Source organism: Gavia stellata, chromosome 8 (genome assembly GCF_030936135.1).
Source record: "Gavia stellata isolate bGavSte3 chromosome 8, bGavSte3.hap2, whole genome shotgun sequence".
Lineage (NCBI taxonomy): Eukaryota > Metazoa > Chordata > Aves > Gaviiformes > Gaviidae > Gavia > Gavia stellata.
Genome location: NC_082601.1, coordinates 43,103,609 through 43,118,741, shown reverse-complemented (window position 1 = coordinate 43,118,741; position 15,133 = coordinate 43,103,609). Strand labels below are relative to the sequence as shown.

The window sequence follows — 15,133 nt, the reverse complement described above, 5'->3', positions numbered from 1 at the left end:
TGCTTCTGCTTCCCAAGGAGGTCTTCAGCCACCTTTTAGAACCAGACAGGTTCCTGTGACTTTTATTGCCTAAAGAAAAATGTGCCTTAGTTGTATCCTTCTAGGAGCTTCTCAAGCATTTTTCTGTTGGCGAATTTCATGAGTCTGTGATGAGTAGACAGATGTTTCTAGCCTGATTAGTAGTATCATCAAAGTCTTCAGTGTCCTAAGAACTCACCACTACAGAGAAGGTATCATGAAGAAGTAGCTATGTTTTATCTAGTAGACAAATCAGATGCCAGCTGACCCGAAATTTTACTAGCAAAGAAATGCAGCTTTTTTTTTCCTTATGAAGCATTCCTCAGAAAAATGATGAATTCTTTGGTTTTCCTTGTATTGTGACCTGACGTGGCTATGATTTTTTTTTTCTCTCTATTCTTTGTATTTCAGAGATGTAGATAAGAAATCTTGCCAGCTGCGTTGAGCCTTAAAAATGCTTGTGACTAGAGATGTATAGTTTCTTCCGTACCGAAATGGTTAGCTGTCCGAGGCTAGAGAGGCAGTGCCTTTAACAATGTTTTACAGTGGCAGTATGTGATAGCCAGAGGCGACTGTGTTTGAAAATAGAGGAGTAACCTCATTGCAAAGGAAGCTAGAGAGCTAATTAAGGGAAGGAGAAGTTATTTATGGTGCGTTGTGTAATTGTTTACTATTTCAGTTATATTGGTAAGCATTTTCAATGCTATCGTAACTTTATAGTCATTCCCTTGCACTTTTATTACCTTAAATTTTCTTAAATTACATCAACACGTGTTCGTAAAATTGCAAAAATGGAAGATTTTTAGGGGGTTTTAATGGGCCGGGGATGCACATGCTCATGTATTATATGGAATATGTTCATAACAAAGTGCTTTCTTTGCAAAATTGTCCTTTAAGAAGAATAGGGTTGCAGCAGCTAGAACAAATGACATACCAGGAGATTCACTTTGTGTTAGGAGATCAAACTGAATGTTTGAAATGTCCTTGTCATTGACCACTTGATCTTTCAACCTTCACTGTGTTTTTCATTTACGTCTTACATTTTTATGGAGTTGGAATAATTTAAAACTTCTAGGGAATTACACTGCTTCTCATTTCCATTAGATTTGACAATGACATTTTAAGTTATTTTCCCAGCAATTACCTTGCGTAGTTCGTAAGTTCAAAAGGTATGAAGTTCAAAGCTTGAGATTTTTCGATCCAAGCAGAAAAAAAAGTAGCAGAAGATGGTTTATGATGATTTAATTATCTTTAAAACAGATTATATTCATCAAGCCTAAGAGAGCTTAAAGAAAATTGATGGACGAACTAGCTTGAGCTTAATATGATTTAGTTATCCAATGTGTATTACAAGTAATGAAACTGGGGAGGTGAGGGTGGGAGGCACCTCACAAAAATCCTTGAGAAGTTTTGATCACTGAATCTTTTAGGTTGGCAGGAACCTCATGAGATCATTGAGTCTAATGTCCCTGCTCAAGCAGGGTCACCTAGAGCAGGTTGCCCAAGACCATACACAATTCGGTTTTGATTATCTCCAGGGATGGCGACTCCACAACCTCCATGGGCAACCTGTTCAAGCGTTTGACCGCTCTCACAGTAAAAAATACATTCTCTTGTGTTCAAAAGGAATTTCATGTGTTTTAATTTGTGCCCATTGCCTCTTGTCCCGTCACCTGTGAGTGCAACCCATCAGGCCTCATGGACTTCAGTATGTGCAGGTTTTTTTAAGTGCTCCCTAAACTTGGTGATCCTCCACCAAGGGTGAGTCTTCCTTGCTGCAGACTTTCCCTCTTGTTTCAGGGGCCTGGGATTCCCGAAGGACAGTCTTACTAGTAAAGAAGGCATTAAGTGCCATGGCCTTTCCTCTGTCATTTGTCACCAGGTCCCTTCCCCCATTCAGCAGTGGGCCCATGATCTCCCTAGTCTTCCTCTTTTCTTTCTTGATGCCCTTCATGTCCCTTGCCAGATTGGCTTTGGCTTTCTTAACACCATAAATACAAGATCAGATAACAACTTTCTACTCCTGTTGGGTCGCCTGTCCTGCTTCCAACTCTTGTACGCAGCCTATTTATAGCCTGAGTTCAGTTAGGAGCTCCTTGCTCATCCATGCAGGTCTTCTGCAGCCTGTGCTTGATTTCTTACTTGTTGGGATGGATCTTTCTTGAGCTTGTAGAATCCTCGAGTATCAGCCAGGTGTCCTGGACCCCTCTAAGCTCCAGGGCTGTATCCCATGGGACTCTTCCAAGCAGATCCCTGAATAGGCCAAAGTCTGCTCTCCTGAAACCCAGGGCTGTGGTCCAGCTTTTTGCCCTGTTCCCTCCTCTTTGGATCTTCAACTCCACCATCTCATGGTCACTGCAGCCAATGCTGCCTCTGTGGTTTCCACATTCTTGAATAGTCCTTCCTTGTTTGTAAGTGTCAGCTCCAGGAGAGCGCCTTCCTTGTTGGCGTCTTGATCACCTGTGTCAGGAATTTGTCATCAGTGCACTCAAATCTCCTGGATTGCTTGAGCCCTGCTGTCTTGTACTTCCAGCAGATAGCGTGGTGGTTAAAGTCCCCCTTGAAGACCAGGATCTGTGAAAGTGAGGCTTCTTCTGGGTCTTTGAAGAAGGCCTCATCTAATTCTACCTGATCAGGAGGTCTCCAGCAGTCTGCCCACTACAAGAGTGCTCATCTTAGTCTGTCCACTTATCTTGACATGTAAGCTCTTGACTGACTCTACATCTGTACCAATGCATAGAGCTCCATGCGTTCCTGCTCCTCCCTCACACAAAGGGCACGTTCCCCTCCTCACCTTCCCAGCCTGTCCTTCCTAAAAAGCCTGTATCCCTCCATCACGGCACTCCAGTCACGTGAGTTATCCCACCACATCTCCATGATCCCAGGGAGGTCATGGCCCTGTAACTGCAAAAAGACTTCTAATCCTCCTGCTGGGTCCCCATGCTGCATGCACGAGTGCAGAGGCGTTTCAGAGAGGCACCCAGCCGTGCTGATTCCCCAGGACAGGCTTGAGACCTTCCCCATCAGGCTGTTCTGCAGGCACCTGCTCCTGTAGATGCCGGCGCTCAAAGGGGTGCCACTTCAGCTCTTTTTTTATTGATTGCCGTGTCCTTTCAGCTCACACCACCCTAGGCCCTTGGCCCGCCTACCCTGTCCCCACCTTCCTTAGCTGCTTGTTGAGGAACCACTCCCACCTCTATGGTTTCTGGTTTAAAGCTCTGACTACCAGCTTGGCCAGGCCAGCCTGTTGGCAAAGGTACTTTTTCCCTGTTTAGTCATGTGGATCCCATCTCTTCCAACAAACTCTTGACACTCAAAGACAGTCCCATGGTTGCAGAAACCGAAACCCTCTTGCCAACAGCAGCCAGTTGTTGATCTGTACAAAAATATCGTCTCTTGTCACTAAGAGGGATGGGGCTGCAACCCCCTGTCTGTACTGGGGGGCTGTGTGAACCCCAGAAGGTCTTGCCTTAAGCTTCTAGGCAGGATAATGCCCTTCTGCCTGTCCTGCTCCTGTCCGAAATGCAGTAATTCGCAAAGTGCTGGAAAGCCATGGCCCTGCGTCCCGGTCCTTGCAACGCTCCGTTTTTAAAAGCTTTGAGCCCATCGTTTGAGATCTGCTGCTGTAGTTATGAGCAACTTCTTGCTGTCCCTGCTGTGATACTTGCAGGCAATTAATCCTTTATATTGCCTTTGTCTGCCTAAATCTGCTTTGTGTAGGTTTGCTTAAGTTACATGGCAGAGCCTCTCTTCCTACATTTAGGGAAAAAGGCTTAGTTTCAGGTTTGAGCCACTGTTCTTCAAAGAGCAAGTTACTTACAAGTAGTCACTCGTTCTGCATGTGTTCAATAACTGTGTTTTGATTTAGCTTTATTAGATTTAAAATCAATATTGCTTTTCATACCAATGACCTAATCCTTATTAAAGCTCTGCCCTGACAACTTTCAAAGTTCAGCAGTTTCTTTTTAAGCCTACGAAACGGGTACAGCCTGAGCTCGGTGAAAGAAAGGAAATTGATTTATTTACCTGTGCTGGATTTAAAAACGGTTCGTGTATTATTTTTTTTGTTCCAAATAAAAATCATAAGCAGTCTGAGAAGGAGAACTGTGAATTTTATCTTGCCAATGAACTTTCAAAAAGTCTGAGCCTGTGTGAATTGTAGTGAGAATTACATTGTTCCCTTTGTTTTAGCAGCCACTTTCAGAGAAGTTCACTACCTCTAGTTAGGAAGGTCTGGTTAGAATGATGCTGCTCTTGCGGTTTTGCTTCTGTACAGATGCTGTAAGTTGAGCCTCCTCAGTTCCGTCTTAACCTAACTTCACAAGAGTGCAAGTTTCGGAGGCATCTTTATGACAGCCTCTCACTTTACAGATAAACTTCAGGGGGTAATTCAAGAAGCAGCTGGGCAAACAAGCTAACAGAAAACCTCTAGGAGGGGTTTTTTTTTTCAGAGTTTAATTGCCAAATGTGTTAATGGTTGTTATGCTTCTTCTCTGTGGGTTTGTGAGTGAAGTAGCATCCGTACGTGTGTAGGCGCAAGAGGCTCTTATTTCTTCAGGGGGAAGATCAAGTGGAAAATGAAGGGGCCGTCATTACGTGGGACACAGGACTTCATAGCGCTTAATGCCAAGGTTGGCCTGACCTTTCCCTTGAGTGGTTGTTTTGGACCTAGTTTATAAGATAAAAGCTATAATTCACGATTGCTTTTTTCATGAAGCTGGTTCTTTGAGGAGAACAGAGTGAACTTTACCTGCGATGAATTCCATTTTATTTATCGGTTAACCTCTGGGATGTTTTCAGATTATCTCAAAACCCAACGAACCAGCTCGCCAGCATGAAAGCCACCCTGAGGAGACAGAAGAAGAGTTACGGGAACACCAAGCCCTTTTGGAGGAGCCATACAGCGACAGAGTCGCAAGCCAAAAGGAGGCCCCAGGACTGGCCAACATGGTGCAAGTGAAGCAAGAACCCATCGAGAGCGATGAGGAGGAAGCAGAGCCGCAGCAGGAGCTGGAGTCTGGGCAGAGGCAGGCTGAGCAGGAGCTGCTCTTCCGTCAGGTGAGCTCACGAAATACCAAGTTTGGGACTTGGTTCTTTGTAGAAGATTGTTTGGTTCTTGGTAGTCACCTTATACTACTCTAAGGGGGAGAAGCTCTTGAGAATTTGCTATGTAAAGAAACCTGCAGGTAAAATCAGTGCCATCCTTCCTTGGAGTCACCATGTCAACTCAGAAGTCCCAGGGAGGAGTATCTGCATCACCTGCGCAAAACGCTGTCAGTCTGTTTGCGGCCGCTGAACCGCTTTCTGTTTGTTTCTTTGGGAAGACAAAGTGCGTCTTAACATTTTTGAGGACTAAATACTAGCAGAGGGTTTTGTGTTTTAAAACAAATTGACTGCCCCAGAGAAGGGCTGGATAAGGGAACGAAGGATGAGGTTCCTCCTTCAGAAGGAGGGGGTTCCTTCTTCAGAACTGGAGATCCCAGTGATTGCAGCTGTGCTCGCTTTTGAAGGGTAAACACCAGAGGCTTGTGGATTGCAAGTAATAAATCCAGTAGCAACGTAGCGTAGCATAATCTCCCCAATTACATGGCCATCTCCCAAAAGCTGCCTGTTGTGGTAGCAGTAATGAAGGTGAGAAGGTTGCAATTCTCTTAAGGCATCAGTGCTCTGCTCATCTTTGCAGCCCTTAGCGCTCAGCATCTGACTGTACCTACAGCCGTGCGTAACCCCGGCACGGGATCTGCAGCCAAGAGCAGATTGCTGTAGCCATGCCAGGTTGTAGCGCTCTGGGTAAATCCACAGCCCTTGGCTAGAGAAAGCGGACTTGTGCCAGGTTTGCAGTTGCAATGTCTGTGGATCAGGTGCAAATTGGTTGCTCCCTGTAGTTATTTGCATCTCGCTGCCGTCTTCCTAGCGCTACGGAGCTGACTCGCCTGTCCCGCACGAATGTTGCTGACTGTTGCTCAGAGACTATAATTTTCGGTTCCGTATTGAGCAGCGTTACCTTCCTAACAGCGCTGCCTTGAAGGATCAATGCCATTGCCAACCATGCTTCTATAAAGTGTTATTTGATTTATACAGTCACAACTGAGCCTCGTTGCCTTAGTAAATAAATAAAGAAATGAAATGTAGCATGCTGCTAATGACGGACCACGGTGATACCCTTCCTCTGAAAGTGCAGCCCCCCCCACCCTAGTCCTGAATGCACGGTCACATCTGAGGAGTCTTAAAAATATTATGTCCTTTGCAATTATTTTGCCTCAAAGAGGAGAGGGAATAAATAGGGGAAATGGGAAGGTTGTTAGGCTGCGGTTGGAGTGTGGCAAGCTGGAACAGCCATCCCTTCTGACCAAGAGCCTGTCCAGCTGATGATGTGGCCGCGCAGAGAACCAGCTCGGTTGAAAATTCCCTCTCCTGCCTGGGGTCCGGTTGAGCTGGACTCGTTCCCTGGGCTGGTGCATCACACTGTTAAATGCACCAGTGCAGCAGGGTGGGGGCACAGGGCATGGAGGATGTGGCCAGTCCCTGGCGGAGGATGGAGCTGCTTCTGCTCGTGACCCTGCCAGCGTGCAGCAGTTTCAGGGCTGTGGTTTGAATGTGCTGTGCTTGCCTGACTTGACTCTAGAAACGGGCACATCTTCATTTGCTGCACATGTGTGCGTCCGCTTATTTTTCAGGGAAAGGACTCCAAGCCCGTGAACCTTAAAAATCCTTAAAAACCCTTTTACAAAGGCACCGCGCAGACTTTCAGCGGCTACCTGCTTCTTTTCCCCACAGCAAGCCCTTCTGTTGGAGCAGCAACGTATTCACCAGCTGAGAAACTACCAGGCGTCGCTGGAGGCAGCTGGCATGCCCGTTTCTTTCGGAGGGCATCGGCCTCTGTCCCGTGCACAGTCCTCGCCTGCCTCGGCCACCTTCCCGATGTCCGTACAGGAGCCACCCACTAAGCCAAGGTTCACAACAGGTAACGTTTTGGGGCACTGGAGGCTGACGCGGTGGGGCTGTGGTTACCGTTTTGCCCTATATTGTGCTTTTCTGCCCTGGCCCTGCAAAGCCGTCTGTCTGGGGTCTGCGTCTCAGCTGTGTTTGGGGACTCCGTGCCATCCTGTCTTCGTCAAGGATAAGATTCAGTCGTCTTACACCCTGTTGTCCTGTTTGTCCCTTCCCCAGAGGGACAGACGCCCTACAGTCCAGACACAAAATAACCTGCGAAAATCAATAGAAGCATAGCACAGTACTTTAATTAAGTATCTCCAGAAAAAAAGGACAAGTCACATGCTGTGACAAAGCTGATTTAGATGCAAGGCGGAGAGAGGCAATGTTATTGAAAAAGGACAGCATGCCAAATGCAGTATCTGTTGGCTGTGTTTTCCACACCTTCTCCAGTCCCTGCGCAATCCCGTGCCGTAAGTTATCCACCCCGGGCTCTGCGCCAGCCTACCCCTCCTTCTGAAACACAATCTCTGCCCGTGAGTCTGTGCCCGTAGGTTACAAAAAATGAGGTGAGTTGATTATTTCAAGTTGTCTTGAACAGACAAACAGACTGAAGAGTGGTTTCTTACCTGGTGGCCCTTCATCTCGAAGGATAATTATGAGTGCAAATCTGCATTTGTCTAGTAAAAACCAGAAGTGCAAAAAAGGTATTAACCTTCTCGCAAAGATTAAAGGCAAAACATAGTTGTTCTTCCTGAATCCTGACAACCAACTTATTTCCACCAAAATCCTTTCTGTCTATTCAGTAGCCTTAGTAACAGATGAAAGTTAATTTATGTGCAACTTTTCAAGCCCTGTGTTGGGTGATTAGGCGGACTTATTTTGAAGTCCGCCTTCTTCCCCAAATGTCAAGCTCTATTTTGTGAATGAACATTTTGCAATGCGATGTGTGCCCTGGGAAAAGGAAGGGAAAAAAAAATCCAGAACGCCCAAATAAGAGCAACTCATGATTTTGTTTCTCTTTCACTTATCCATTTATTCTTATTTAACCCACACTTCTTGCATCATTAAAATCAGCACTGTGAATCGGGTTTATTTTCAGACACTGATGGTATAGTAATAGTGGTATGTGAAATATGACTTTGTTCTTCAGCAGCTAGCTGCAGGGTGGGAAGCGTGTGCAGTCAGCTCCGTAAAAGCCCAAGCAGTATCCATTTTTGCAAATCAGCCCTTTAAGTCTCTATTTGTTGTTAATATTGAAATCCTGAATTTCAGCAAAACTGCAGTTCTGATGCAAGCAGTTATAGCAAGATTATTCGAGATTTTGGCTTTTGCCAAGGATACAAAGAAGGGTAGTCCCCTGGCTCACGGTCAAACCAGATGAAACTTGAGCGTCTAAGACACTTAGACCCAAACCTTGGTGCTTTAAAAACAAGGAAGCCTGGCCCTACTTTAAGAGATTATTCATTCCTTCTCTTTCTTCCCTTCTCCTCCTCCGGTATTTAAGTTGCCTTGTCAATCATACGCAAGACTTTGAACATACATCCTCTGGTAGGAAATGTTATTGTAAGTTTTACTCAGCTATGCACTTCTAAATTTCATTTAAAATTATAGGTAACAGCAAGAATGCAGATTTTTGAGACCTGTGCTGCTTTGAAAAGACACTGTTACAATGTTATGATTTATTTTCCTTGGAGGCAGGGTTTAAAAACAAAAAGGTGGCTTAAAATAAGAGGTGGAATATCACATTGCTTTTATATAGCACCGGACAATCCAGTGCAGTGGTATGAAGAATGCTTGGTGTATTTCACCTGCTAACTATCCTTTTCACGGCATTTATCCATGTTAAGACTCCAAGGGTTTGATTTTTCCATTGCCTTCTATCTCGTGCAGTTCTCTACATTTATGCTAGGTGAATGGAGGAGGAAAAATACAGAATCACAGAATCATTAAGGTTGGAAAAGACCTGTAAGATCATCAAGTCCAACCATCAATCCAACAACCATCATGCCCACTAAACCGTGTCCCGCAGTGCCACGTCCACACGTTTTTTGAATACAGTAAAATGCTGTCAAGGGAGGAGGTGTTGGGCGTTCACTGGCACTAACAAAGGTGCAAAGCATAAAAGGTGAGACCTTTATACTAGTCCTATAACTAGGCCTTCACCTCGCATAAAAGGTGAAAGACTCATTTAATTAATCAACACTATCTGCTTAACAGTGGCAGGAAAAAAAGAGCCTACTACTATGGGCATGCAAGCACAGAGAGGAAAGGCAGGCATTTCAGCTGTTGAGCATGTGTGTGCGAGTTAGATTGCTAATATTTTCTTTAAGTTGTCCGCGGTGTGTCGGAGATTGTGTTTTTGGAGGTGGATACTAAAGCTTAATCACTAGGATTGAACTATTCTTTGAAAGGCAGGAAATTAGTGTCTTGGGTATTTTTCAAAGCAAGCAGTGCTGAAGTGCATCAGGCTTCTTTTTCGCTGGGAAAATCCATCTGTTTGACTGCTTGGGAGACTGATCCTAACATGATTATGCGCTTTGGATTTCAGAGAAATTAAGATTTGAATTGTTGTGATCATTTTGTGAGAGGGCTGGAAAAAACAAACCTCATTCAACGGCCCTAACGATGCCAACCATGATCGCTCTAGACACGAATGTGGCTCTTAAGAGATCAGCTATTCTCCAACAGACAAAGGAATTGTGCATCGCTTTCATGTTCGAGATACCATATAGAAAGCGCTAACACTTTCTCTGGACAGAGTTAGGACCAGACAGCTGGAAATTCTGGGGTTTATGTATAATTTAGTTTCCTGTCTCTATCAGTGACTAGTACCTGAGACTTCAAAGGTATAGGGAAAGAACAACATAATACACCTCTCAACATGATGTGCATTACTCCACATGAAAGTGAAAACAGTGCCCTTCCTGAATTCTTCAAGCAATCAGTTTTATGTCCCGAAGCATGACATTTAATTTTCCTTCCTGCTAGCATATAAAAGAAAGCTAGTCCTTGAACTTGCCCTCGCTAGCACAAGTAGCCCCCTTGACTTTAATGAATACTTCTGCATGCACTGCGCTACACACTTGAATAAGACTTCTCAGGTTAGGCCATTAATTTGCATAGCTCCAATTATCCAGTCTCTGATCTCCTGTAAAAATGGTTCCACAAATTATTCTGATGTTCTGCATTAAAGTATTTTTCATTTCTGATGAAGGCATTTATTCTCTCCTGTGCAGAGCAATGTAATTATCTGAACCTCAAATCATATGTTTGTTCTGCCAAGAAAAGCGAGTTGGTTATGCTTTAGTGCTGACCTTTAAAAATGATTGTTCTCATGTCTTAAAGAGTATTGCTTCCAGCACCACTTAATTTAACTTGTAATGGCCAATGTAGTTTCGTATTTTAAGCTTAAATTGCCAAGCTTTCCTTTGTGTGTGTGTGTCTTCATCTGAGTGTCCCCACCACAGGAAGGAACTTGGAACAGTTCCCTTCTTTCCAGTGGTTTAGTTTTTAGAAAAAGAGAAATGTTGAGTGACGTGTGATTACAGTACGGAAGAACTTCATTGAGATGCTGTTGTTATTGAATCATTGAGAAAGGAGAAACTTTGTAGATGAACCAAATTCTATAAACCCCACTGTGGTCTCCGTTAACGAGTAGAGACGAGTAGGTGTCCTACCACTCCCTTCCTGAAAACCTTTTCTTTAACCCCTTTGTCTGCCTACGTTGGATAGGCTCAGTTACCAAAACCTATTTTAGATGTACGCCAGTATTTTAAACACGTGTAGCTTCCCAGCGCTTGCGGATGCAGATGAGGAGGTGCTGCTTTGTGTGGCTGGGGATCTCGCCCACAGCTACCTGTGTTTGGTCTCATTGGTGCAGCTCTCTTAGATGATAAATATCACTGCCTACTTCTGAGCTGACACCAAACTTCCTCCAAAAAACCTGGGAGCTACCTGGCAGATCTGCTGCACTGTAGGAAGACAAGGGAGGAACGGAAGAATGTAAGGTCAATGCAAAAAGCTGGTTTTTCATTTGCATTTCTCTTTGGTTTGAGCTGCGTTGGCTTCTGCCCTGCCAGGCTCTAGGGTTACCCAGGTACAAAACAGAGAACAAGACGGAGACTTTTAATCTGGCTAGGCGTTGCTTTACTTGTGTACCTAGGCTTACATCATGATAGTTTTTCAGGAGTTACTCTTTAAAGCTTAAAAACTTGGGGAAAACACCCTTCAAAAAGAAACTTACAACACAGAGTCACATGTGGACTATTTCAATGGTTTTAGACCATTCCCAACTTTGCAGTGCAATCAGTATAATTCGCTGTCGGGTTGTGCCCAGCTCCCAAATAGCAAAAAGATTTGTTAGAGCGACAGCATTAAGCATCGTCTGGGAATCCAGGAGGCCAGCAAGAAAAGGCTGATTAAAACCCACTGCTTGAAAATGCTTTATTTCTTTTCCACAAACTTACAAAGGTATGGTATGAACTAACCTCAGATTTATCTCCAGGTTGGAGTGTCCTTTGCAAATGAGGTGCAGGCTTCTTGCTGAAAGCTCTCCTAGATTGTGTTTTACTTTTCCCATTTCCATTAGCGAATTCTCTGATGCACTCTCCTGCCTGTGCTCCGTGCAGTGTGGTTTCCCGTTGCCCTGCTCTTTGGCCATCGCCTGAATGCCTCAATTGCACCATCTTTTAGTCTTTGGTCTGTAAGGTCAGTGCCCTCAGAGGGTGCAGTCCTGGCCCCGCTGGCGCCAACGGCAGAGTGCCCATAGACCGAAGAGAGCCAGGGTTGCACCCAGACGGGTCAGCAGCTATCATCTGATGAATGACTTGCTGCTGGTACTTTTTTTTGTTTAAATTCAAGGCTAGTTGTTGACTGTGAATATATATGTTGAATAGATGGGCATGCAGCTTTTGGCTTTAAATCTATAAAGCCTGGTTGTAGTCCCTGTAGATACATCTGGTAATCAGAGAAGGCACAGAATCACAGAATCACTAAGGTTGGAAAAGACCTGTAAGATCATCAAGTCCAACCATCAACTAACACCACCGCACCCACTAAACCATGTCCTGCAGTGCCACGTCCACACGTTCCTTGAACACCTCCAGCGATGGTGACTCCACCACCGCCCTGGGCAGCTTATTCCAGTGTTTCACCACTCTCTCAGTGAAGAAATTTTTCCTAATATCCAGCCTAAATCTCCCCTGGCGCAACTTGAGGCCATTTCCTCTTGTCCTGTCACTTGTCACTTGGGAGAAGAGACCAACACCCACCTCTCTGCAACCCCCTTTCAGGTAATTGTAGAGAGCGATGAGGTCTTCCCCTCAGCCTCCTCTTCTCCAGACTGAACAACCCCAGTTCCCTCAGCCGCTCCTCATCAGACTTGTGCTCCAGACACCTCACCAGCTTCGTTGCCCTTCTCTGGACACTCTCCAGCACCTCAATGTCCTTCTTGGAGTGAGGGGCCCAAAATTGAACACAGCATTCGAGGTGCGGCCTCACCAGCGCCGAGTACAGGGGCACAATCCCCTCCCTGCTCCTGCTGGCCACACCATTTCTGATACAGGCCAGGATGCCGTTGGCCTTCTTGGCCACCTGGGCACACTGCTCGCTTGTATTCAGAAGAGAGCCACTTTCCTTTCTTTAACATGAATGATTTAGCCAAACCTAGTGCAGTCTCAAATGGTCTAGGAGGACATCTACATGGGTAACAACTCCTTTGTCAAAATGCGTGACGCTCCCTGAAGATGAGTTTCCTTCAAAAATAAATTAACCTGAGGCGAGGTTACTGCAGACCTCGTGCTAGTTTAAATGAACTCAGACTGGGGAGTTCTCATGGACCGCCAGCCTTACCATGGGGCTACAGCTTCTTCTCAGGTGACATTTGCAGCACTTGCCTTTGCCTAGCGGCTCCGAATGAAGTCTGATGCTGTGAATTAAACATGGGAGACCTCTGCAGAGCTTTGCAGCACGATGTTATTTAACTGAACTTTGGCTAACCCAAAGGCAGTCAATTAACCAGTGCTCTGTTCTCTTCCTAGAACTGAATGTGGTTTGGGTTTTGTTGGTTTTTCTCCTTTGCGCTCACCTACAGCAAAGCGAGGAACTGCCAGATGCCTCCCCTAAGGCTGAATACCTGAAAGCATCGGTGCCAGGGTTTGCCTCAAAGGGGAAAGCCAAATTTTTCCGTGGCAGAACATGCCTACACTCAGTCAGAAGGTGTGATTGCAGCTCAAGCCAAGCTTGGGTACATGCAGCAGCACGGCGCTCAGCTCCAGGCTACGTGTCCGGGTATGTTCTCAGAGTCTGGTTTCTTACAAGCCCCTTTGAACTCCACGCAGTTGCAAATTGTGCTGTTTATCGGTGCTTGAACTGGCTACATGAAAGCTCCTTGAGCTGTGTTCACGTCGCCCGCCGCAGCATAGGTGCGCTCGTCTGGGATTTCGGAGGAGCGATCTCGGTTGGAGCGCAGACCCTTTAGCTTGGGATCTGGGAATAGCTCCTGCCTTCGCTGCTCATTCAAAGGCTTTGGATTCTCATCAAGACTTTTGATTTGCAACTTTATACTGTGCTTTCAGACAGAGATTTCTTGCAAGAAACCTTACTCCTTAGGAAAAAAAAAAGAAAAAACAAAAAAAACCCCAGTCCCTTTTGTTCTGTTTTCTGGAGCTTCTGGCTGAAGGGAACAGCAGATTTAAACATTTGAGTATGTCTCTCTTGCTTAAGTGAAAAAAAGGTCTTTTGTCCCCAGGACTGTGTAGCTGTGGAGGACCTGCTATTTTCCTCCAGTGGAACATTGGCTATGAAATCATAACTCCCCTTCCAAAAACATACCCGGGCAACTCTGGAGCATGAATCAAAGTCTCCTACGCTGTTGTCATGCCATAAATACTTGGTAATGCGAGGGGGTTTAGCTGCCTGACTCCCACATTCAAATGAAACAACACTGCTAAATACCTACATATCGTGCTGAATAATTATGCCCAAGTGTGTGCTAATAGCCTTAATTAGCATGTTGTCAAATAATGTTGATGCAAAGACTTCAGCACAAACTATTTTATGAAACATAGTGCCTGCTAACGACTTATTCCTTCTGGTTTTTAATGCCAAGCCCTAGAGTTGTTTTTAGAGTGATTTTAAAGGTACCCAGCGGAAAAACTGCGAGTCAGTCCCCTCCTAGATCACGTTCCTACGCCGGCACCTCTGTACTCGCACTGATGCTTTCAGTTGTCACCTCCTTCTGTCACTCTCACAACTTCAGCCTGCTGAGATGTTGATGACTAATTTCTTTCCCATAGCCATTGAGGATTTCCAGAGGAAGGGATCGTTGCAGTTTTGGTGCTGTCTCAAAGCAGCGTCTTGGATTTTCATTTCTTAGAGCTCTGTGGCTCCTGGTAAAACACACATTGCCTTTGTCTAGAAGTGTTCAGTTGAATATAAAGTGCTATAGTAAAAAAAAAAAAAGAGGGTTTTTTCCATATATCTGGCAAAATTATTTTATTTTTTTTTAACTGAGAGCTATTTTGTAACCTCTGCTGCAGGCCTTGTATATGACACCTTGATGCTCAAACACCAGTGTACCTGTGGAAACACAAACAGCCACCCAGAGCACGCAGGGAGGATCCAGAGCATCTGGTCCCGGCTCCAGGAGACGGGTCTCCGCGGCAAGTGTGAGGTAATAAAAATACCAGCGAAGGGGGAGATGAGGTGGTGGGCCTGGGAGAAAGGGAGGATGTGGATTTGTCTGGCTGATTCGCCTGCTGGATTATGAGCATTTTTGGGGGCTGATTTCTGGTCTGGCCGATAGTGTATGTACCGAACCTGTAGCTCGGGCTGTTGATTGCTACCTGGACGTGCAAACTTTATACTGCATACTGGCTTGAGATTTTTATAGCTCCAGCTGTTGGCAATGTTTTGCCATATGTGGCCTAAATTTAATCCATTCCTAGATGACTGCTTATGCTTGCGTGCGTGCGTCTGTCAGGAGTCCTTTTCTAGCGATCTGATTTCCTTGCATTGCGAGGACTTAGAAATTTCATGAACCATTGGAGAATGCTCTTGCCCAATGTTGCAATGAAGCTGCTTCTGTTATTTTCGGTCCTGTTCCCTGTAAACTGGAAGTCCCTACCAAGTGTTGGATTTTGATTTTGAAGCAGCCAAAGATAAGAGCAAGATACGAAGT

The 15,133-nt window shown here is 45.1% G+C and overlaps 1 protein-coding gene across 1 annotated transcript in view; it reads left to right on the top strand.

The window, feature by feature from the left end:
• HDAC4 (histone deacetylase 4) overlaps window positions 1-15,133 on the top strand; it is a 202,945-nt gene that overhangs the window by 139,865 nt on the left and 47,947 nt on the right. Inside the window, exons 12-14 of the mRNA XM_059820822.1 lie at window positions 4,819-5,076; window positions 6,796-6,982; window positions 14,493-14,626. Of these exons, the coding sequence (XP_059676805.1) occupies window positions 4,819-5,076; window positions 6,796-6,982; window positions 14,493-14,626 (579 nt within the window). The remainder of the gene's footprint in view (window positions 1-4,818; window positions 5,077-6,795; window positions 6,983-14,492; window positions 14,627-15,133) is intronic.